A 25,343-nucleotide genomic window follows, 5' to 3' on the forward strand; every position below is an offset into this window, starting at 1 on the left:
ATATTCTATGATTTAAATATCCTAGATAGCAGAGCCAATTACGTCACTAAATTAATAATCCCAGCCCAACGTAGGGCTTTTATGTTGGCCCGTCTGAATGTTTTTCCCTCAGCATTTGTCAGGGGGAAGATATCAAAACATTCCTAGAAACAAGAGATTCTGCAGATGTTCTATGAATGTCCCGGACACTGTAGTAGAGCATGTTCTCTTTCATTGCCCATTGTAAAGTACGCTCCGTCAACATGTGCTGTCCCCTCTTTTGGGTGGTCTGGAACCCAAGCAAGGTGAAAGTGTGGGATTCTGCCTATCTGACATTGACCAAAGGGTAACGGCGGGGGTGGCCGAGTTTTTGGTAGCAGTCCTCCAAGGAGCAGGTTAACAGGGAAAACCCCAGATTCTAAGAACACACACACACATATATATATATATACGCGCGCACACACACATACATACATACAATCAGTCTAATACATACAATCAGTCTATGTAGCCAACTGCTGCCATACATATATATATATATATATATATATATGTATATATATATATATATGGATCTTTTACTGTATGTGATTTTCTCTTTTATGGTTTTATTTGTAAAATGCCTAATAAAGGTTTGATAAGTAAGTAAGAGAAGGCGATTGGGCCTTAGGTTGCCTACCCCTGATTTAGCATGTCACTGAACATCTGTTCCGTAAAGGCACATACCACTCTGACATGACTAGTTTGCAGACCAGAAATATCTCTTCTAGGTATTAGGAAGTCAATTGCTCCCATGATGTAGAAGAGGCATTGAGATCCAGAACTGCTTTAGCCTTCAAAGTGCAGGCAATGGTTTCCCTAAAAACAGTCTTATCACATACAATTTCTTTCTTCATTCAAAACCATCACCCTCCAACTGATCCATCTAAGGCAGGCATCCCCAAACTGCGGCCCTCCAGATGTTTTGGCCTACAACTCCCATGATTCCTAGCTAACAGGACCAGTGGTGGGGAAGATGGGAATTGTAGTCCAAAACATCTGGAGGGCCGAAGTTTGGGGATGCCTGATTAAGGCTATAGGTAAAGGGACCCCTGACCATTAGGTCCAGTCATGACTGACTCTGCGGTTGCGGCGCTCATCTCGCTCTATTGGCCGAGGGAGCCAGCGTACAGCTTCCAGGTCATGTGGCCAGCATGACTAAGCCGCTTCTGGCGAACCAGAGCAACACATGGAAACGCCGTTTACTTTCCCGCTGGTGCGGTACCTATTTATCTACTTGCATTTTGACGTGCTTTTGAACTGCTAGGTTGGCAGGAGCTGGGACCGAACAACGGAGCTCACCCAGTCACGGGGATTCGAACCGCCGACCTTCTGATCGGCAAGCCCTGGGCTCTGTGGTTTAACCCACAGCGCCACCCACATCCTATACTGAGCTACAAAGGCTGCCCTGATGCTGAAGGGACAGGCTGCCCAAGATGGGACACATTGGAAAACATTAACCACATTGTAATCGACTGGAGAATCAGCTCTCTGCCTTTGTGAGGCTGACTCCTCTATCTGCTGGTTATTAACAGGAAAAGCTTGGAACCCAGTGAAGATGAAATTGCCTCCCCCCACACACACTGCATGCCTGTCAAACTGCTTAAGCAGTTTGGAACTGACGAATTTTGAGGCAAAAAAGGTGAGGCTCTGAACTGCATTGGGTACCAGGCGCGTAGCAAGGGAGGGGTGTAGGGGGCAGGCTGCCCCTAGATCCACACTAGCTCCACTCTGATGGGGGCAGCGCGCGGGGGCAGTGCCCCTGGCCCGCCCCTCGCCTCCTCCACCTGAGCAGAGAGCACTATGGAGCGCCGGCACCAGCAAACCACTCTGTAGCATACTCTGCTTCAGAGTGCGCTGGCCGAGAGCAGCAGCGCCAACCCGGACAGACTGCACATGTGCGGACATGCGCAGATCGTCCTGGCATGTGCATCCGTGATGACGCATGCACGCTGCAGAACGACGCCCTGCCCCCAGGGTGTGCCGCCCCGGGCAGCCAAGCGGCACTGTTTGCCACCGTCAGGTACTGCAGACATTACTGCTGGTTCCTGCCAAAATCACTTGTTCCCTTGTGCCTGGCATTTCTTTCTCCACCCTGAATGCAAACAACAGCAGGCAAAGTAGGTGCAGGGATCTCGATCAAATTTTTATTAAGTTTCTCCATAAATGCCTCCCGTCATGTGAGTGCTGAATTGGGAAAATGCACAGCTTGGTCCTTGATCCCCACCCAGAGTAAAGAGTACCCACATACACAAGTCTGCTCTGTGTCATGACAGGAAGCAGACGGGTCAGGAGACAGTGTGGCACAGTGGTAAGAGCTGAACTAAGACCTGGGAGACCAGCATTTGAATCCCCTCAGCCATGAAGCTCATCACCAACTCTCAGCCTAGCGTATCTCGCAGGATTGTCAAGTGTGGATTAAATGAACCATGTATGAACCATGAACTATGAACCATGTATGCCACCTTGGAGACAATGGTGGACTCTAAATGCAGTAAATAAACACAACAATACAGTATAAATAAAAGAGAGGGTGGTGGAGGAAAATAATGGACAAAGGTGTGTGTTGTGCAAATCTCTCAGTTTTAGTCATTAACTGAACCCTTCCAGTAGCCTGCTTACACAGTGCTGAAGTGCTGCTTGATTTTATTTTAAAGAATCTTTTCCTCCCTCTCTGAGTATTTACTATGTATTTTGAAATGTTTGTTTGTGAAACATTAAGTCGCCTCTTAAGATGTCATCACTAAATTCTGTTTCATGCTTCTTGATATCAAGGAGCAGCAGGTTTGGTGGATACAATTGGACACCATTTTCAATCAAGAGGGCTGACTGAACCTTTCTGAACTGCGCTGCTTTTAACCAATTTTTGCATGAAGGTTCCCGAGATGCAGGAGCAGGTCTTGGTCTATCCCAGTGATGGCGAACCTATGACACGCGTGTCAGACGTGACACGCAAAGCCCTCACTGCTGGCACGCGCCCCATCGGCCCATTCACACTGTTGTTGTTGTTGTTGTTGTTGTTGTTGTTGTTGTTGTTTTCCCCCCATTTGTTCTCCCGCTCCTCCTCATGCTACAGCTTGTCTCCGCTGTTAATACCTGGATCCTTTTGTTGTTGCTGCTGCTGGTAGCCAGAGTTTTTTAACCCGTTCTGTGCTGGGTTTTTTGGCGCTTTGGCAGACTATGTCTGTGCTGCGTGTTAGTTCCAGTGAAGGTATTATTCGTCATTTATTTCTGTTCTCTCCCCCCCCCAAAAGCGCAGCAGCTTTGCGGCATCCCCCCCAAAAGCAAATCAACTTTTGCACCCCCCAAAAAACCTCCAAAACAGCAGCTCCCTGCAAAAAGCTCAACAACTCTGGGCACTTTGTGATAAATAAGGGTTTTTTGGTTTGGTTTGGTTAAATAATTAGTTTTTGGTATATCAAATACAGTTATATATTATAATTATACATTTTTGTTATTTATATTATAAATATTGCGAAATTATGGTTTTTTTCTCAAAGTGACACACCACCTGAGTTATCCTCGGTTTTTTGGCGAATTTTGACACACCAAGCTCAAAAGGTTGCCCATCACTGGTCTATCCATTGGGATACAGCTGGGTGCCAGATGATGTGGGGAACATTTCAAAATGGATTAAAAAAACCCTAGGATTTTGTAGTTTTGCTTTTTAGCGTTCCCGTGCAATGCAGGCAATTCGTTCCCCTATTCCAATTAGGAATTAGTTCCAAAGGAGGGTCTACCGTATACCGAAAAACCTATGTATGTATCTGAAAGGGAACGTGGGGTATGCGCTGTTTCACCGTTTCTCACGAGACGTTTATTTGCCGCGTTTAAACGGCGCCCTTGCTTTGCGACGGTTTAGGCGCGCCTTCGTTCCCGTGAGCGGCTTCCAGGCCCTTCCCTCCCGGCGGGGAGCGGGGCGAGGGAGGGAGGAGCCCGGAGGCTGGAGCGCGCGGCGCGGAAGGAGGAGCCCCTCGCTCGGCAGCCGGGAGAGAGAGAGAGAGAGAGAGAGAGAGTCATGCGGGCGCCTCGGCTGGCTCCGCTGGCCCGGCTGCTGCTGCTGCTACTGCTGCTGGGCTTGGTCCTGGGCGTCGCGGCCGAGAGGCAGCAGCACTACGGCAGCGGCGGCGAGCACCGCCCGGACTACGACCGCGAGGCGCTGCTGGGAGGCCAGGTGGGTCGCCGCCGAGGGGAGGCCGCAGGGAGGGAGGGAGGGAGGAGGGCAGGCCGGCCAGGCCAGGCTGGGGTCCGGTCTCAGGCAGGCAGGGGCCTCCCTCGCCGCCGCAGAGAGGGCGAGGAGGAGGAGGAGGAGGAGGGAGGGAGGGGAGGCGCGCTGGCTCCGGGACCGGCCATTCCGCCACCTCTGCCATCTAGCAGCCCAGGCAGGGGAAGCTGCTCTCTCTCTCTCGCTCCTGGTTCGCAGCAGCAGAAATCGAAAGGGCCATACAGCACAGTATAAGCATTTCTAGAGAAACCTCGCCTCCTCTCGGGCGCCCGCGGAGAATCAGCCAAGCAAGCGCGCAGCCACAATTCATCAGAGCATCACTTCAGTTGCGATGGGAGCAAGGCCTGCCGAATGCGCTGCCACTTACTAAGAAATAGATTGCCATGCGTGGTCTTACGTTTTGGACTGAGCGAAGTAGGCAAACAAAGGAGTGCATTCTTAGTTTTCGTCAGCATGCGTTTGCATCATCTAGAGGTCCCGTTGTGTTAAATTTTTGTGGCAAGCCACCTCCCCTCTACACCCAAAGAAAACACCCAGGCCTGTGGCATAAAGACTATTGACGGTGGCGGGAAGGGTTTGTGGACCCGAGAGCCTTGCTTTCTCATACTGTCTCGCCAGAGTGGTGCATGCTCTGGTTATCTCCTGCTTGGACTACTGCAATGCGCTCTACGTGGGGCTACCTTTGAAGGTGACCCGGAAACTGCAATTAATCCAGAATGCTGTACTGTTTCTAATATTCGGTTGGAAGCTACCCAGAGTGGCTGGGGAAACCCAGCCAAATGGGCGGGGTATAAATAATAAATTATTATTATTATTATCAGGTGCACTAGCATCCGTGTGCACTACAGAATTGTGCATTCCTGCACAATGTCACAAAAGTCCCTCTGAATTCAGTGGGCTTTCTACGGTAGGTGAGTGGGAATGTGACCCCACATACAAAGATGATGCACCAACCCTCCCACCCCCAAAAATTCAGAACAAGGCACTCACAAAAGGCAAAAATGAGGACAGTGACCCCCCCTCCCTTTGGGATAGGTAACACAAAGAATTGGGACATAGTTGTATATGCTGTGGAAAAAGAAACAACCCAGGTACTGGCTGGGGCTTCAAGTTGCTTTTGGATCTCAGCAACAGGATGCAATGTGTTTTCTGTGTGAAGAAATGGATGTTTAGAACTGCTTAAATGAATGCTAGTTATAAACCAGTCTTTCTAGATTAATTAATAAGAAGTCAATAATGTGAATTATGATAATACTATATAGCACGTCTAAAGTGTTCAAAGTGCTCTTCTTGACTTATGTTTGCATCAACCTTATAAGGAAGGTGAACATTGTGCTCTTGCACAGTTCCTATTCGTGACAATGGAGCTTGTTCCAGAAAACTTTCTCTTGGGTTGTGTACTTTGGGATCAGATTTCCCCACCAGATTTGCCTACCTGAGGTTGCTCCTGCATCTTGCCTTGGGGTGGATCTGCCTCTGCATAAAGATCACTGCACAAATAAATGTAAGTTTCCACCAAATATCCTGTAAGCCACAAGTGAGGCACCTATCACACTCCAGATGTTGCTAGATTACATCTCTGTTACCTCCAAGGATGTGGACAGGCTGCTAGGATGAGTGAAACAAACCACCTGTCTCCTTGATCCTTGCCCATCCTGGCTAATAAAAGCAACCTCAGATATGCAGATGACACAACCTTGATGGCAGAAAGTGAGGAGGAATTAAAGAACATTTTAATGAGGGTGAAAGAGGAGAGCGCAAAATGTGGTCTGAAGCTCAACATCAAAAAAACCAAGATCATGGCCACTGGTCCCATCACCTCCTGGCAAATAGAAGGGGAAGAAATGGAGGCAGTGAGAGATTTTACTTTCCTGGGCTCCTTGATCACTGCAGATGGTGACAGCAGTCATGAAATTAAAAGACGCCTGCTTCTTGAGAGAAAAGCAATGACAAACCTAGACAGCATCTTAAAAAGGTCTGTATAGTTAAAGCTATGGTTTTCCCAGTAGTGATGTATGGAAGTGAGAGCTGGACCATAAAGAAGGCTGATCGCCAAAGAATTGATGCTTTTGAATTATGGTGCTGGAGGAGACTCTTGAGAGTCCCATGGACTGCAATAAGATCAAACCTATCCATTCTTAAGGAAATCAGCCCTGAGTGCTTACTGGAAGGACAGATCCTGAAGCTGAGGCTCCAATACTTTGGCCACCTCATGAGAAGAGAAGACTCCCTGGAAAAGACCCTGATGTTGGGAAAGATTGAGGACACTAGGAGAAGGGGACGACAGAGGACGAGATGGTTGGACATTGTTCTCGAAGCTACGAACATGAGTTTTACCAAACTGCAGGAGGCAGTGGAAGACAGGAGTGCCTGGCGTGCTATGGTCCTTGGGCTCACGAAGAGTCGGACACAACTAAACAACTAAACAACAACAATTTTAATGTATTTTAATGTGTGTTGGAAGCACCTAGAGTGGCGGGGGGGGGGAGACCCGGCCAGATGGGCGGGGTATAAATAATAAATTATCATCATCATCATCATCATCATCTCTGCCCATTACCCATGCTGGCGGGGGCTGATGGGAATGGGAGTCCTGCAATATCTGGAGGTTCACAGATTCCCCACCCTTGTGGAGCAACTCCTCCCCCCGGGACACACAAACTCCTCATTCAAGTTCACAAATGCATATCAGTTACCTCGGTTGCCATTCAAAATCAGGATGGCAGGGCAATCAAAATACTGCTTTCCCCACACTGCACTGTTTCAGTGTATGGTTTTATGCAAAGAAGGATTTCTGGTGTGTGATGTGCAGGATCAAGGCATTGACAATTGCCTATTAATTTGGAATATCCTTGAAATATCCTCTTTCCTTTCCATACTGTACATGCTCTTTTGGTGATGCTCTTGTTCCAAGCCTTAGTGTCTGCTAGATCCTTAAGCCCAAAAGAGATTGGTAGTGCCCAGGTGGCAGTTGCCATTGCTGGAGAGCACTAGGTGCCAAAGACTTTTGGACTGCCCCTTATCTGGCTCCTCAAAATAGGACCTTCAGATGATGATGATAAAAGAGGGCATGTTTGTGTAACTGTAACTGGTAAGATTTCAGATGGTGAAACAGTTATTTAAACTATTTCTAACCAGTTTGTTGCCTACTTGGTAGAATCTCTCATCTCCTCCCTGTGCAATTATTAGGCTGGATTCTGAGTCTTACAGCAGCTAAAATTTTAGATGAACCAGCTGGAATAAAGTGATTTATACCATAGCTTTACTCATGTTTACTGAGAACAGACTCCCACGAGAGGTGGTGGACTCTCCTTCCTTGGAGGTTTGTAAGCAGAGGTTGAATGGCCAGCTGTCATGGATGCTTCAGCTGAGATTCCTGCATTGCAGGGGGTTGGATTAGATGACCCTTGGGCCCCCTCCAACTCCAAAGTCTCACTGAGAGCACGGGAGTAGCCAAGCTCCCCATCAAGTAAAACAATAGAAATACTTAGCTGACCAATCATGGTGGTTCTGCCCCCCCCCACAAAAGTCCTGTCCTTCCTAACAAACATCATGGCTATGCCCGTGGCTGAGAGTCCTTCTTACTCCCAAGCACAGGGTTGAAGCCTTAGCAGTCAGGCAACAGTAGCTGGTCATTTGATGGTAGGAGTAGAGCAGGCATGTCAAACATGCGGCCCTGCAGATGTTTTGGACTACAATTCCCATCTTCCCTAACCACTGGTCCTGCTAGCTAGGGATCATGGGAGTTGTAGGCCAAAACATCTGGAGGGCCGCATGTTTGACATGCCTGGAGTAGAGGATCCAAAAATCTAAGATGTTTTGTCTGCTGAAAATACCTGTTTGACAGCACGCCAAAAGTGATAAACCCACCCAGATTATGTGCTAATTTTAATGATTTCTTGTTCCCTCCAAAGGAAGAAGTGGAAGAGTTTGCCAGACTGAGTCCAGATGAGCAGCAGAAAAGACTGAAGGGTATTATTAAAAAAATTGATGTGGATGCTGATGGCTTTCTCACAGAAGGTATGATGTTATGAAAAGAGTATTTACCAATAATTCATGAGAAAATATTGACATTGTACTATATATAAAGATCTTTACGTTAGCTTGCAGAAGATATGAATCATTACCAAACCACATAATTTGGGCTTCTTTGTGGGCCTGCAGTCTGAGTGCAACTGGCAGGTAGACCACTTCACTCTGGCCAGTTAGAATATTTCCTGAACTTCCAACAACTGTTCAGCAAATGGCTGAAGGAAGAGAAGGGAGAGGACAAGCTGGCAGGTGACCAGTCCAATACAGGTGCCTCTGTATGAATGCACTACATAAGTTTGAGTTGGTCCAAATAATATATATGGGGTGGAGGTTTCAAGATGGCCCTGACCTCTGAGTCTAACACACTCACACTAACTGCAACTCACCAGATGAGAAAATCCAGTTGAGAAACCATTGAGAAAACTGCTGGGATATGAGAAGTGCTGGAATGAGAGAAACACTGGGTGAGTCAGTGTTTTACCAATAAGGTGAGGAAGAAAAGAAACGAAAGAATTAACTCCCCTCCATTTCATTGGATGTAACTCTTTGTGGGACGCTGCACAAGATTAAGACTTAAGGCTTTGCTCCATTCTCTCCCTGAGTGGTTGACCAATATGGTGTACACAAGGAAGGCATGTAAAGTCCTGGGAATTACACCAAACTTTACAAGTAGCTCTCATGAACCTCAGAGAAGACAAAGTAAAATCACAGTTTTTCCTTCAGGAGTGTAAAAAAGAGTTGAGCAAGCTGATACAAGATGAAGTATCCCTTATACTTCCTACGTTGGACTGGTCAATAAATCTTAAAGGGGACATGCAGGAACCTAGGAACATAAGTCCCTCAATAAATTTGGCCCTAGAATTGGCCTTGGCAGAGGACATAAACAAGGCCAATTTGAGAAATAAATTGGGGCTAACCGACGAACTTATACAGAGGCATTCTTTTGAACTAAGCAAAAGCCCACGCAGACGACAAGCCATTTCTAAATGCACACAAGCAGAGAATCATAGAGTTGGAAGAGACCACAAGGGCCATCCAGTCCAACCCCCTGCCAAGCGAGAAGAGAGACACTGACCTCCAGGATCAGCTTCATATTATTATTATTTATTATCTATACCCCGCCTATCTGGCTGGGTTTCCCCCGCCACTCTGGGCGGCTTCCAACAAATACCAAAATACATTAAAATATCACAGATTTAAAACTTCCCTAAACAGGGCTGCCTTTAGGTGTTTTCTAAATGTCAGGTAGTTGTTTATCTCCTTGACCGATGGGAGAGCGTTTCGCAGGGCGGGTGCCACTACCGAGAAGGCCCTCGGCCTGGTTCCCTGCAGCTTTGCTTCTCGCAGTGAGGGAACCATCAGAAGGCCCTCGGCGCTGGATCTCAGTGTCTGGGCTGAACAATGGGGGTGGAGACGCTCCTTCAGGTATACAGGACCGAGGCTGTTTAGGGCTTTAAAGGTCAGCACCAACACTTTGAATTGTGCTCGGAAACGTACTGGGAGCCAATGTAGATCTCTCAGGACCGGTGTTATGTGGTCCCGGCGGCCGCTCCCAGTCACCAGTCTGGCTGCTGCATTCTGGACTAATTGCAGTTTCTGAGTCACCTTCAAAGGTAGCCCCACGTAGAGCGCATTGCAGTAGTCCAAGCGGGAGATAACCAGAGCATGCACTACTCTGGTGAGACAGTCAGCGGGCAGGTAGTGTCTCAGCCTGCATACCAGATGGAGCTGGTAGACAGCCACCCTGGACACAGAATTAACCTGTGCCTCCATGGACAGCTGCGAGTCCAAAATGACTCCCAGGCTGCGCACCTGGTCCTTCAGGGGCACACTTATCCCATTCAGGACCAGGGAGTCCCCCAAACCCACCCTCCCGCTGTCCCCCAGAAACAGTACTTCAGTCTTGTCAGGATTCAACCTCAATCTGTTAACCGCCATCCATCCTCCAACCGCCTCCAGGCACTCACACAGGACATTCACTGCCCTCACTGGTTCTGATTTAAAAGAGAGGCTGGATCTCAGTGTCTGGGCTGAACAATTGGGGTGTAGATGCTCCTTCAGGTATACAGGACCGAGGCCGTTTAGGGCTTTAAAGGTCAGCACCAACACTTTGAATTGTGCTCGGAAACGTACTGGGAGCCCATGTAGGTCTCTTAGGTGTTATGTGGTCTCGGCGACCGCTCCCACTCACCAGTCTAGCTTCCCAATTCTCCTTCAGCTAACAGCCTTCACCCAAGTGATACATACTGAGGACTGCTACCAACCCTTCCTAATGCCAGCAGGAAGAACTTACTGTCGACCCAAGTGGACCCCTCATCTAAACCAAATGGTAACTGAACTACTGGCCTCAGATTGCCTACAGTGCCTTTGGTCTCCTGATGCACTCTTGGAGAACTGTAACACCCTTATGCAAGAGCTCCACCAGCACCTAGCCTGGAATAATAGCGCACCCTTGAGACAGCAACAGCACCACTCCAAGCCATGCTTTGACAAGGACTGTGGTAATGCCAAAAAAGTTCTTGCTGCCACTTACAAGGCTTATGTATCCAAGACCAAACCAACAGCTGCAATGGTCCTCCTCCAGCAGAAGAGATACTACAAGCATCTGCTGGTACGAAAGAAAAGGGTTGCCATGAAGAACACTTGGACACGACTTATCCAGGCAGCCAAATCCAGTGATTCAGCCACATTTTGGCATATTACATCCAGCCCACAAAGCAGTGGCCCAAACATGGTGGGCTGTCACATCCCCCCAGGGACCTGGGAGGCTCACTTTCAGGAACTCTACTTGGACACCTCTGCTAAAAGTGGAGGCTCTAGTCAAACAATAGAGAATCTGCCTATGTGGGCACCAGTGACGGTGACAAGAGATTAAGAACCTGGTAGCTCAGCTAAGACTGGGGAAGGCCCCAGGGGAAGACCTAATTCATCCAGAGGCCATTAAAAACAATATGGACTTCTGGGCCCCTGTTCTGGCCTCACTCTTCACCTGCATTGACACCCATAGCCGAGCCCCCAAGGACTAGGGGCTTGCAATCATTGCCCCTGTATATAAAAAGGGGGAAAGGATGATCCTGCAAACTACAGACCAATTAGTTGTCTTAACGTAATTAGCAAACTTTATACGCAAGACACCTACAATGGAAATTCCACGACTGATTGGAACAAGAAAATATACTTGCAGAGGAGCAAGCTGGCTTTAGGGAAGGCCAACCCACTTGATTGACCAGTGCCTGGTACTCCATCATCTCATTGAGAAGTACTCCTCCTGCAACACAATCTCCCTCTATGCTGCTTCTATAGATTTCAAAGCAGCATTTGATTCCATACCCAGAGCTAAACTGGAAAAAAATGAGGCCATCTCAATAGATCCATGTCTACTCCATTTAATTTGTATGTTGCATGAAGGTACCTCAAAAAGTAAGATGTAACCCCTGGGGCCGTCTCACCAATGCCGTTGAAACTGAGCAAGGGGTCAAGCAAGGCTGCATACTGGCCCCACTCTTGTTTAATTTCTACATCAACTTTATGGTGGCCAAAGCTCAAATTTTCACTCCCCAAAACTTGCTGCCTGTTCTTCTCTATACAGACAATCCAGCAATGCTTTCAAGAACACCTATTGGCCTCAAAAGAGCACTGAGAGCACTAACACAGTATTGCAAGGAGGACCAGCTAGAACTTAACTATCAGAAAACTAAAATAATGGCATTTGCCAAAAGACCAATGAGCCGCTCTTGGAGCATAGATGGCCACAAGATTGAGCAGGCCTCCTGTTTCAAATACCTGGGGGTAGTTTTTCATTCTGCTGGCAGTAGGAAAGTCCAGGGGGATTGTGTTGCTGAAATCGCTCAGAGGAACTCATCTGCAATTCTTAATTTTTTTTTAAATGAGGTGGCCACTATATACCAGCAGCACTCAAAGTATTTGAAGCCAAGCCAATAGCACAACTTCTCTATGGTGCCCAGCTGGGCCTCTTCTCCAATTTTGCACCACTAGAATTTGTACAATCCAAATTTCTAAGATCAGCCCTTCAAGTCCCAAAATGTGTCTCTAATGCCAATCTCAGACTAGAGACAGGCTTCACAAAAGTGGAGGCTAGAGTGTGGGTGACCATACTCAACTATTGGCTCAGACTATCTTTATTTCCCCTTGGCCTTGCCCTGCTAACTATGAATGATGATTTTTAATCCACATGGAAACACGCAGTGGCAACTAAAATCTCATCCCTGGGCTTCTCTCCAGGTCTTCTACTCAGCATGGGATGTGATCAGGCCAAAGCACTCATTAAACAACATGTAGCAGACACAGAGCGCCAATTGGATCTAGCCAGGACTCCAACTTTTATTGCCAATGAATCCATCAGGTACTCTGCCCCCCCTCTAACTAAAGTCCCTAAGCATCGGAGGACTTTTACCCTGGCATGATGTCACGCCCGCCCCCGCCCCCCAGCTGTCATTGAAGGTCGATATAGGAGGATTGCTTACTTGGAGAGACAGGGCCCCTGTGATTCTGGACAATTAGAAACAATAGAGCATGTGCTTCTCCATTATAGAGACTATTAGCCTCCTCTCCCCACTACTCCATAAGTACTCAGGACGCACAGGGCAATTCTATACCTCCCTGCTGCTTTCAGATACCAACCCTGCTACAACATACAATGTTTCCAGGTTCCAGGTTCTGTATAGCAGTGCTCAAAATTTGTTGTGCCACAAACTAGATTTAATGAACACTCACATCAGAGTGCTCTGTAAATTGATAGCCATAGCCTATTCTATACTAACCATTTATGCTCTTCCGCATCCATTTAATGCTCCCAACCCTTCTTTTAGATTCTTTCAGCCTCTTACGGTATTTTATATATACCTTCTGTTTTAATAATTTTAGTTTTCCAAAACGTTTTACAGATTTTAAATAATTGTTCCCCACCCTACGTATGCTGCTCTATGACTGTAATAAAGATTTGATTGATATATATGGGGTGAAATAGTCTTACAACATTTAATCAGCAAACTCTGTGCGTGCGATATCTTTTTTCAGTCCAAGGGCTCATCTGCACTATATATTTAGAGCACTGTTATCACTTCAAACAAGGTTTGTTAAGGGTATTGAGAGTTGTAAGGGTGCCCCTATTCCCGTCACAGAACCACAGTTCACATCTCGGATGAGGAATTGATTGTAGAGCCACACTGGGAATTGTAGCTTTGTGAGGGGAATAGGGGCACCCTAACAACTGTCAGCACACTTGACAAACCGCAACTCCCCAGGATTTCTTCAGGGAGGCCATAGCAGTTGATTCCCTGCCTATTGAGAGCAAGCAGGTGCCTTTCCCATACTCTCTTCGGCACCTGCTATAACCATTCTTGTTTAGACAAGCCTACCAAAATGCTTGAGGGACGCGGATGGCGCTGTGGTCTAAACCACTGAGCCTAGGGCTTGCTGATCAGAAGGTTGGCAGTTTGAATCCCCGCGACGGGGTGAGCTCCCGTTGCTCGGTCCCTGATCCTGCCCACCTAGCAGTTTGAAAGCATGTCAAGTGCAAGTAGATAAATAGGTACCGCTCCAGCAGGAAGGTAAACGGCATTTCCGTGTGCTGCTCCGGTTCGCCAGAAGTGGCTTAAGTCATGCTGGCCACATGACCTGGAAGCTGTACGCCGGCTCCCAAGACCAGTAAAGTGAGATGAGTGCCGCAACCCCAGAGTCGTCTGCGACTGGACCTAACGGTCAGGGGTACCTTTACCTTTACCAAAATCGTTAGAAAGTTGAGGCAATTTGAATCTGTTTGTACATTTTAAAGTATGGTTGTGGTTTTTTCTTGATTTCTGTTTTACCTTTTTAAAACTGCTTTGAGGGTTTCCCCTACAATCAAGCAGTGTATAAATTTTATTTTGCCCAATAGTTTTTATTAGTTTTCCAAATTTTTGGTGTATAAATCTTATGAAATTAAAATGAAACATGCTATAATAGTATTTTAAATGTTTAGTGCAGGTGGGGCACCATTTGTTATGGAGGTGGCATGAGGGTTGCATGTGTGCTTAAAGCAGTCTAGAAAATGCTGGCTTCCTCTTAATATTTATGGCAGGGAGGGGAGGAATCCGTTTACCTCCTTATGTTATGGGGAATCTCCACAGGTGAGCTAAGTTCATGGATCCAGCAATCTTTTAAGCATTATGTTGTAGAAGAAGCGAAGCAACAGTTTGGTGAATATGACAAAGACGGAGATGGATACGTATCCTGGGAAGAATACAATATTCAGATGTATGATCGTGTAATAGACTTTGATGATGATACGACTTTGGAAGATGCCGAAGAAGAATCTTTCCGGCAGGTGAGATGCCATGTACTCTCCTGTGGCTCCAGCCTGAAACATATTTTCTTTGCTTTCTGTTGCCTGCCTTGGTCAAGGCCAGCCCTGTGGATGAGAATGCCACAAGTTCAGAGTATGAGAGATCCTCTCTAAATTTTCTAACCATTGCACTAATTCCCCCTTCCTTGCCAGTCGGCTTGACACGAGGAAAAAACTTATTATAACTTGCATGGAAACATTCAGGTAGTTTAGTTAATTTTAAAAAGATGGTCATTGGTTAATCAAGAGACCTTTTGATTCAGGCAGCATTTAACACATTTATTTCCATTTATTTGAAATAGAAACATGCAGATGGCAAGTGCCATCTTAGAAGAAATATTTTGTCCTTTGTGTAAAAGTACCTTGTGGGTTAAACCACAGAGCCTAGGGCTTGCTGACCAGAAGGTCGGCGGTTCAAATCCAAAACAGGGTGAGCTCCCATTGTTGGGTCCCTGCTCCTGCCAACCTAGTAGTTCGAAAGCATGTCAAAGTGCAAGTAGATAAATAGGTACCAGTACAGCGGAAAGGTAAATGGTGTTTCCGTGTGCTGCTCTGGTTCACCAGAAGCGGCTTAGTCATGCTGGCCACATGGCCTGGAAGCTGTACGCCGGCTCCCTCAGCCAATAACGCGAGATGAGCGCCGCAACCCCAGGAGTCTGTCACAACTGGACCTGATGGTCAGGGGTCCCTTTACCTTTTTATCTATTCTGAAATGTATGCATCATCGAAAAGCATATTTTCTTTAGGATTGTTGTTGTTCTTTAACAAATGTATGCAGATATAATCAAGTTTACAGTTCTTCAGTCAGTTGCAAACCCAGTTTACAGCTGATATATGGCCAAAGGGTCAGGCATCACAACTTACCTTAAAAATGTGGCTAAGGTGGAATATTTAGATATGTGATCAAATTGACATGGTATCTCCTTACAGTATTTTAAATCAACCAGGGTAGTGGCACCCACCCTGTGGAATGCCCTCCCACTAGAGGTCAAAGAGAACAATTACCAGACCTTTAGAAGGCATCTCAAGGCAGCCCTGTTTAGGGAAGCTTTTAATGTTTGATGGATTTCTGTATTTTAGAATTTCTGTTTTTTTTGGGAAGCCGCCCAGAGTGGCTGGGGGAACCCGTCCAGATGGGCGGGGTATAAATAATAAATTATTATTATTATTATTATTATTAAAACTTCAGTTCACCAAGAGGTGGCGTATGCAGTCTGTTCTTTGAGTCATACAGTCCCATAAACAAGTTGCATTTGTAGCAATTCATAAAGGATAGCAGCAACTTGTGTTTTTAAATACTTTACTTTTTTCAAGAGTAAGTCACCCATTGTTGGGGATTATTTCTTTCTGAAGCTTAGCAACTATGCCCTTAAATTTTTAATGTATTATGCAGGAATACATATAGTTGATATTTGAACTTCTTTTTGAAATAATCTTGGGATCCAGGAAAGTACAGCTGATGTCGGCCAACACAAGAGTTTTCTGACTTGCTTCATTCTCAGCTGCTCACTTCAATTAATTCCTAGCATGCTTTTTCAAATCCTAATTTGACATGAAAACTGGCTACTTTTGCAGCCATCTAGATAAGTCGTTAATATGTACAGTACTGCAAGCGGTGGCAAAAATGTCTTTATTCCTAGCTTTCAAAAAAGTAATCATCATCTGAAATTTGGATTGCTGCTCTCCTGATAGAAGGTTATTTTTCCTTTTCTATCTTCCAAACTGTTGCCTAAATACATTCACAGCATGTCTGGTTTTAACACATCTTATAATGTAGACTACCTGGATCCTACCTTTATCACCTGAGGCTCTCCTCAGTGTGCATCCACAGCCTGACCCACTTATTGTGGGTGGCAGCTGAGAGTGGGCAGGCACCTTTTTATATATATAAAAAAATTATTGAATTTTCCACTTTAGCCATCCAATCATATCACATTAAATATTCCAAATTATACAAATACATATCAATTAATTCAAATATTCTACCAAATTATATATTTTTTTACTTCTCATGCTTCAAGTTCGGAGGGTCTGATCATCTCTTAATTTACTGCATTTCATAATCATATAATTATAATCATTTCCAATAGTTCTGATGTTATCCTTCATTCTTTCACAGCCTCTTGAGTCGTTCCCACAAGCAAGTTAAACCAAAACTGTATATTTCTGTGTGGCTTTTATGCCTATGATTCCTTTTCATAAGTTCACAATATCTTCTCACATTGGTATTTCAGCCGAATCAATCCAAAAATCTTTTCGCTGCTGTCAGCCGCCATCTTCACAAAGTTCCAATAAATCAAATCCAAAGGTCTATTCAGTAATTTCTCAAAACCGGTTACTTCAAACAGTCTTTCCAGGGGAGATTTGCCACAACAAAGCTGGAAGTCCAAATCTAATGAGATATTACTTACTTATCAAACCTTTATTAGGCATTATGCAAATAAAACCAGAAAAGAGAAAACAACATATAAAAGCCTAGAAATATATATAAAAAGGCAGCAGTTGGCTACATACATACATATATATATATACATACAGAATCAGTGGTTTTCCTTGTTAACCTGCTCCTTGGAGGACTGCTACCAAAAACTCGGCCACCCCCGCCGTTACCCTTTGGTCAACGTCAGATAGGCAGAATCCCACACTTTCACCTTGCTGGGGTTCCAGACCACCCAAAAGAGGGGAGAGCACGCGTTGACGGAGCGTATTGTACAATGGGCAATGAAAGAGAATATGCTCTACAGTGTCCGGGACATTCATAGAATATCTGCAGAATCTCTTGTTTCTAGGAATGTTTTGGTATCTTCCCCTGACAAATGCCGAGGGAAAAACATTCAAACGGGCCAGCATAAAAGCCCTACGTTGGGCTGGGCTTATTAACTTAGTGACGTAATTGGCTCTGCTATCTAAGATACTTAAATCATAGAATATGGGGGAGCAAATTTTGTTTACAGCTGCCATAATATTTTGTCTCTCGACATCCTTTAGTCTAGTTAGGATATTATGGAAAATGTATATCCTATAGTTAGGATATTATGGAAAATGTAATGAGATATTTAAGGCCCACCTCCCCCTGTGACTATTTACAGTGGTACCTCTACTTACGAATTTAATGCGTTCCGAACGCACATTCGTTAGTCAAAAAAATGTGTAAGTCGAATCCCATAGGAATGCATTGGGAGAAAAAATTCGTAAGTAGAAGCAACCCTATCTAAAAATTCGTAAGTAGAAAAAATCCTATCTGAACCGCATCCAAGATGGCGGACAGAGCTCCATTCGTAAGTAGAGTTATTCGTAAGTAGAGGTACCACTGTATCTGTAACCCGGACTTTCTTGAACATGGCGGATTTCCCAATTAAAACTGCATCACATCCCACAACCTTTCAAGGAGACCATCCAAGATTTTTGCAAGGTTCCAGCGGTAATAAGATCTGCTTCTATTTGATGTCAACAGATTAAAGTCTTTTATCATTTTGCAAGCAAATCAATTAAAAGCTTTAATTATATATATATATTCATTTCCACACAGTTATACTTTTAAAAACCATATTATATCAATGAATTCCAAACTTTCCAATCTTGTAAACGGTTCTTCGGGGGGGGGGGGTTTAAGTAAAATGATATAAAAAGTCCCCCCCCTTTTTTTACGTTCCGTTCCCACATACCAACTGTCTCTGATGTAATCCTTCTTCAGTTCAGTTTTTTCATTTCAGTGGCTGGGTTGTATTGCAGAGTAATTCCTCCCTCCTCGCCTGAAGGATGTCCAAAACTTAAATCCAATTTTTCATCTTAAGTAATGGAACTTGCAGGGATAGTGTCCAGGAGAGCCAGACTCTCTCGGGGGCTTTCCATCCAGTGCCCCCAGCCCCTCCTTCCTTCCGAATTTGGGGCTGGGTTGTTGGGCATCTGCGGATGAGGCTGCATATTCCCTTCCCTGGGAAGATTTTTGGAGGCTGCTTACTCCTATCACAGCCTCTAATAATTACCCCGTGAGAGTCAGAGAGATGGAATGTTCGGCCATCTCCTATGGTGCCCCAAGTGGAAGTGAGAGTGGGCATTCCCACTCTTGAGGCCTGGTGTTGTCTGGCATCGGCTGTGAGAGCAGCTTGTGATCCAGCAGATCCTGGGATGGCTCAACCCTGCCTTTGGAAAACCCCATTGGGGGCTTATCTGCCTGGTGTGTGGAACACGGCTGGGCTGCCCATTGAAACATCTGGCAGGCAAGATGGAGAGTTCTAATATGACAAGGGTTCCATAAAAGTTTTTGCCATAATAAATCTGTTAGCCTTTAAAGTGCTTCAGGATCTTTTGGTGCAACAGACTTAACATATTTACTCTGGGGAAACAGTTTTTTTTGAAAAGTTACTCATCTGTGTGAAGCTTTAAAAAAATTAAGCACTATGTATACTAATATGGCACATTGCACTTCATAGGTTTCCATGACAGATGTGGCATTTTCTTACATAATTTTGTAGTTTCTGCATTTGCTCATTTTACATCACTAATCACACTCTGACTAGAGCCTTTATCAATCCTCTTTTAGCTAGATATAAATTATGATGAACTTCTAACTCTTCTCAGTGTATATAAGATTGATCTTGTAATGTGTATTTAAAGGAAAAGGAAAAGCAGGTTAGGTTTATGAAGCTTGAAACTAATGAATACAATATGACTTCCATTCATGTAACTGTTATTCCCCAAACTGTTTTCTAAGCTCCATTTAAAGGACAAGAAGAGGTTTGAAAAGGCTAATAGGGATGGAAGTTCTGGTCTGAATCTGGATGAATTCATTGCATTTGAACACCCTGAGGAAGCAGAATACATGAAGGCAAGTTTTGAGAGAAAGTGGCTACCACGGGGAATGCTGTTTGTTCATTCTTCAGATCCTCAGGGAAGCATTTTTGTACATCTCTATAGGGATGTACAACATACTAATTTTTCTGAGTGTAAAACAAGCTTCTCCATAGCATTGAAAATCCATCACTGGGCTTTTACATACCGGTGGTGGCTATGATGTTTCTTAAGACTGCAACCCAGTGCTCAGCCACTGGAGGCGGGATTTCCACTGAAGCCAGTGAGACTTCTCTCTCTACACAGGCTGGTGCTGTGCAATGCTATGTAACAGCTGAGGGCAAACAATCCTGCGTTTACCACATTGAAGTGAATGGGAGAAATGAAAGAACCCTCATTTCAATATTTATTTCTGATGCTGTCAAATTATAAACCCTTACAGCTGCTTCACGTCAAAAAGTGTGTGTTCTTGAATGGCCCTTCCTTTCCCCTCCCCTCAACAAATTTTAGCATGGGAAATTATTCAGTATCTTCTACACCATTTGTGCACCTTTTAGTTCTATCTCCCGTGCTCCCACACTTCCTTAGGACAAGTTATGCCTACAATGGTTGGACTTCACTAACAAAATTATTTACCTGAGTACACAAGTTCAAACTGTTGTCTTAGTGCAACTTGCTCACTTATTTGGATGATGATGAAACACGTCCTAAGGAAAATGCAAATACCAGAATGAGCATTCACTGTGTTGGTGAGAATTTGACCAGCTACACAGTGCGTTCATTTTACTTGGAACTTAGTGCCCCTCATCTAAATTAAGAATCCTGTGAATTTCTGCAGGCGCTTTTGTCTGTTAAACACTCTTAGTTAACTGACCAAAGTTACCCAACCTTTTCTCTCGCCACTAGGAGTTTGTAATTCAGGAAGCTTTGGATGAACATGACAAGAATGGCGATGGATTTGTGAGCCTTGAAGAGTTCCTTGGTGACTACAGAAGAGATCCAAGTGAGTGGGCAGGGAATGAAATTAGAAGTGTCATAAATTATTTGCATTGCATTTGCAAAGTACATCTGTCAAGGCCCTTAATTTTACACAGGTTTTCTCCATACACTTTCCACTCATCTTCCCTTTGGCAACTGGTTGTTTTCTGAATAGCAGTGACCTTGTGTGCCTTGTAAATGTGGGAAGGAGAAAGGAGATTTAGCTTCTGCAGTTCTATGACTATTGCTGTTCAGTTTGTAAGCATTTAAATAGGAATCTGTCCATCTCCTTTTCTATGGCAGTAATGCTCTTTGGCCCTGAATCTTTGGAGTAATGTGGGGAGTTAATAAAAGCTGTCTGGTTTTTTGATATAGCAATACCAAATGGTAGCCTTTTTGGCAGATCCAACATTTAGAACATATAGTCAAACCTCCGTTTACGACCACAATCCATTCCGGGTAGCCGGTCGCTCCCCAAGTTCGTCGTAAATGGAGGCGTTCTTCTGCGCGTGTGCGAAGCGCCAATAGAGCACTTCTGTGTGCGCGCTGCGCAGATCGCTTCTGCGCATCCGCACTCGCGGAACCCAGATGTAAACATTTCCGGGTCAGCGGCAGTCACGCCCTAAGTTCGTCGTAAACGGAGGCGGTCGCAAACCGAGGTTTGACTGTAGTTTTCATTTTGTTAATAATTGCTGGGACAGCATTTTTAAAGTTTCTTCTGATACTGTTTCAGAAAGCATGGTTGCTTTTCCAGTTCCTTTATTTTAACTGATGGTATACAAAAGAAGGAGACTTAATCCATGTAAAAAATTGTGTTTAGCTGCCAGTGAAGACCCGGAATGGATACTCGTAGAGAAGGATCGATTTGCAAATGATTACGACAAGGATAAGGATGGGAAACTCAACCCTAAAGAGTTATTAAGCTGGGTAGTACCTAATAATGAAGGTATTGCTCAGGAAGAGGTAAGAGTTTTGAAGAACTTTATGAACTTGATAGCCAAACTTCTTCTTTTTTTCAAATAATTTTTATTCATTTTCCAGATACAAAATCACAAAAAAAACCTCAAAAACAAAAAACAAAACAAAAAGAAAACATAGAAAAGAAAAACATCTCAGATCTTATATTGTTTACTTAACATTGTTGACTTCCTCAATTCCCCCCTCCTCACTGGGTCCATTTTAAAATTCCAATTAAGCAGTTTTCATCTTATGTCTTAAATTATTCTAACACATTTAATCATTAACACTCAAATATTCTATTCTAGAATCACCATCTATTCTCCACCAATAATTAATCAGTTTATCCAAATCAAAAATTATTTTCCCTTCCTTCTATCTTCTATTTCTCCCCTTAGCCTAAAAATTTTACCAAGAACTTTCCATAAATTTAAATATTAATTCTTCTAGCATACTAACATTTAAACACATTAAAACAAATTTAGCCCCCCTTCCCCTGAACTCAGGGTCTCCCAGATTCTTCAGCGAGTTCCATATGTCATTCCAGTTTCGGACCATCTAAATCAATCAAGAAAGTTACATCCATTATTACCCCTCACCCCATTCCCACCCTGTCCCAGCCTACCCAGCATTCTTCCTCAATCATCCCCTGATGCCTCCCCAATTCTTTAAATACTGTAGTACAAAACTATCCAGCAATAATTCCATTTTCCAGCCCTTTCTCAGTTTTTATTCCCTTTAGGTCCTGACCCCAGTATGGATCCTGTCCTCTCTCTCTCAATGGGAGGACATTACTCCATGCTGGTTCTTCTTTGGGGACTCCTTGGATCAAACATATGTTCTGTCCCCCCCCCTCACTGGGGAAACAATGTTCCATGTATCTTCCTCCTCTTTTTTAAATTCAGTTACATTGTCCAAGACTGATGATTGTTCCTCTTGCTTGACTTCATTCTCTGTTAGAGTTAATCCTTTTTCTCTGTCCAGACAATTCTGGTTCCTTTCACGCCATTCACACAAGTGTATATTACTTTCACATAACAATATATTATTTTGCCGCAATTCATCCCTCAAGTCCAAAAGCAATTCCAAAAGTTCCTTCTGAAAGTCCAGGCCATCAGGTGATGTTGTGGCTACAGGCATCCTGTTAATCTCTGGTTTCATGGGAACAGAACAGAGCAGGAAGTGGAACAGATTGTATTTCCAAAAACATCAAAGACCGAGTTTATATCCAAACTGGTTATAGTCTTATTTTTTAATTCTTCTTCATATCCTAAAATTCTTGTGTCCATTTATGAAAAGAACAATTGTCAAACTTCTTATGTACACAGCCTTATATTTTACACTCTCTTCACAATTGACAGTTCTCTGTCTCAAAGAGATAAACAAATTCCTTTCTATTGTGATGTCATAATGGCGGCTTGCTGATTCCTCCCGGGACCCGACTTCAGCTTCCAGAGGGATTTTCTCCTGTCCAAATTTAATAAAAAAAATTGCAGGGATTTTAATAAAGTTATTATTAAATAAATTTCTCCCCTTTGCCCTGCCTCTGGAGCAAGGTGTTAAGCCCAATCCTTGGTAATTAATAGATTCAATTTTCCAGCTATAGGCAAATTACCTGCAGCTTCGTGCCTCCAAGATAGCTATGCTCCTCTGCACCGCATTAGCTCAAAACCCCCTGCTCTCTCGCCGCCCGAAAATAGGCTAGCCGAGGGAGGGGGGAGCTCGCTTCTGGCGTCTGCTGGATCCATGTCCCCAAAACGCTTGATTCGGGGTTACTTCTGGGGGCCCGATGCGCTGAAGCAGTCCCCCCCCCTTGTCTCGGGAGCACCATGTTCTCCTCAGCTGAGGAGAACAGCATCCGCCATTGCTGTGCGATCGGCCGGAAGTGATAGCCAAACTTCAATCACAAAGTCACACAAGTTCTGAGTCCTCCCTGGAATCCATTACACTTGAACACACCTAATTGTCACTCAGCATTGTAATAGCCTACTCTAGCAGTAGTGTGGAAGGCCTCCCCCATTTGGCCTGCAAGGCCATTTTGGACAGCCTGTGCCCATCTGGTGTGGAGCAGTATACCTGAAGGTGCGTCTCTACCCCCATCGTTCAGCCTGGACACTGAGGTCCAGTGCCGAGGGCCTTCTGGCGGTTTCCTCACTGTGAGAAGCCAAGTTACAGGGAACCAGGCAGAGGGCCTTCTTGGTAGTGGCACCTGCCCTGTGGAATGCACTCCCATCAGATGTCAAGGAAATGAACAACTATCTGACTTTTAGAAGACACCTGAAGGCAGCCCTGTTTAGGGAAGTTTTTAATGTTTGATGTTTTATCATGTTTTTAATACAGTCAAACCACGGATCCCAAACACCTCCGTTTTGGAACGTTTTGGCTCCTGAACGCCCAAAACATGGAAGTAAATGCTCCAGTTTTTGAATGTTTTTTGGAAGCTGAACATCCAACGTGGCTTCCGCTTGAGTGCAAGAAGCTCCTGTAGCCAATTGGAAGCTGTGCCTCAGTTGTCGAACATTTCGGAAGCTGAATGGGCTTCCAGAACAGATTATGTTCGACAACCAAGGTTTGACTGTATTCTGTTGGGAGCCACCTAGAGTGGCTGGGGGAACCCAGCCAGGTGGGTGGGGTATAAATAATAAAATTATTATTATTATTATTATTATTATTATTAAGCAGGTGAAGATGTAGTTTCGTGCCGAAAGTGGGTTTATCTGATCCTTGGCCCACTGCACAGGCAACCATCAAATTGCAGCCCCCGTGTCTGCAAAACCTTGTGTCATAGCTTGAGTGATGGCAAACCACATAGGCAACAGAAAACGCCTCACCTGACAACAGGTGATTGATGGGTAGGCAGCCGTATCCGCCTGTTAAGATGGCCTGAAGAGATTGGGGGAACCTAAGCATCCGGGTCTCCAGCAAAAAAAAACTTCCCCAGCTCGGCACTATAGATTTCTTTACTCCCCGCTGCAATATCTGAGCAGAATAGAAAGACTTTTGGAGGGTGAGACTTTAATCTGGCAATCCAACCCCTACCCTTGGCAACAAGCCAGTGTTATATGGACAGCCAAAAGAATGCAGAAACTTCTTGGACGCCTCCTTTCCATCACATGCATTTGCAGTTAAATGTTTTTATCATATTTACACAGCAGATGATATATTATTTCTATGAAACCCTTTACTGGTACTGTACAGTTTTTTCAAATATGAAAGACAGACAGAGAAGAGATGAATTTGTGAACTACTTTAATGCTTGCTAATTTTATTCTCTAGGCTGTCCACCTCATTGAAGAAATGGACTTGGATGGTAACGGAAGGCTGGCAGTGGCAGAGATTCTTGAGAATCCAGATCTGTTTCTCAACAGTGAAGCCACAGATTATGGCAGGCAGCTGCATGATGAAAGCTTTTACCATGAAGAACTCTAGTTTCCAAGAGACTATTCTTTGTTCCAGAGTCGGATTTTTAAAAAATGCGTTTAGCTTTGAAGACAGCAACACAAATTGCGTGTGGCAGTAATATACTGGTGTCTGCAGCAGTTTTTGCATCCCTGGGTTTAGATGTTTTAGCCTCCATAATTTCGGTACTACAAACCTATTGTGCTTTTAAAGGGAGCAGAAACCTTCTCCAGCATTTCATGTTTTAGTACTGCTTTTTGAAACATACTTGAAAAAATGCAAAGATGTGACTGTGTGATAGGATAGAGAATACCACTAGTTTGTATTAGATTTTGGGAAAGAGGAAAAACTATTACAGTGTTTGTTTCATCTTTGTAAGAATCTTTCTGTATGAATATCCAGAAGGACTAAAGCCTTACATATTTGTAAGGTTTCTGTGTATATTAACTTCTGTAGATGGTGTTTATAATCTGAGAATCTTATTTTTGCAGCTAGATAGCAATTATTTTTACTGTAATGATAATCACTTTAGAAAGTGTATTGTATTTAAGTAAGAAACAAACTTGAAACACTAAAGATTAAAAACTCAAAATGTCCTCA

At 44.4% G+C, this 25,343-nt stretch overlaps 1 protein-coding gene across 1 annotated transcript; it reads left to right on the forward strand.

Annotated features, from left to right (window-relative positions):
- Nucleotides 1–4,000: 4,000 nt before the first annotated feature.
- Nucleotides 4,001–25,343, forward strand: RCN2 (reticulocalbin 2). Its single transcript, XM_035113268.2, has 7 exons — nt 4,001–4,192; nt 8,158–8,263; nt 14,404–14,600; nt 19,333–19,446; nt 20,316–20,412; nt 21,208–21,350; nt 24,621–25,343. Exons 1-7 carry the CDS (start codon nt 4,037–4,039, stop codon nt 24,771–24,773), a joined length of 966 nt encoding a protein of 321 aa, XP_034969159.1. The 5' UTR covers nt 4,001–4,036; the 3' UTR covers nt 24,774–25,343.

This window comes from Zootoca vivipara, chromosome 9, assembly GCF_963506605.1.
Source record: "Zootoca vivipara chromosome 9, rZooViv1.1, whole genome shotgun sequence".
Lineage (NCBI taxonomy): Eukaryota > Metazoa > Chordata > Lepidosauria > Squamata > Lacertidae > Zootoca > Zootoca vivipara.

Bases quoted from the DNA above. Each gene is read 5' to 3' on its own strand.
- RCN2 (XM_035113268.2), top strand. From the start codon at position 4,037: ATGCGGGCGCCTCGGCTGGCTCCGCTGGCCCGGCTGCTGCTGCTGCTA. The intron at 20,413-21,207 runs GTGAGTGGGCAG...AATTGTGTTTAG, and splicing joins TGACTACAGAAGAGATCCAA to CTGCCAGTGAAGACCCGGAA. The intron at 21,351-24,620 runs GTAAGAGTTTTG...TTTATTCTCTAG, and splicing joins AAGGTATTGCTCAGGAAGAG to GCTGTCCACCTCATTGAAGA.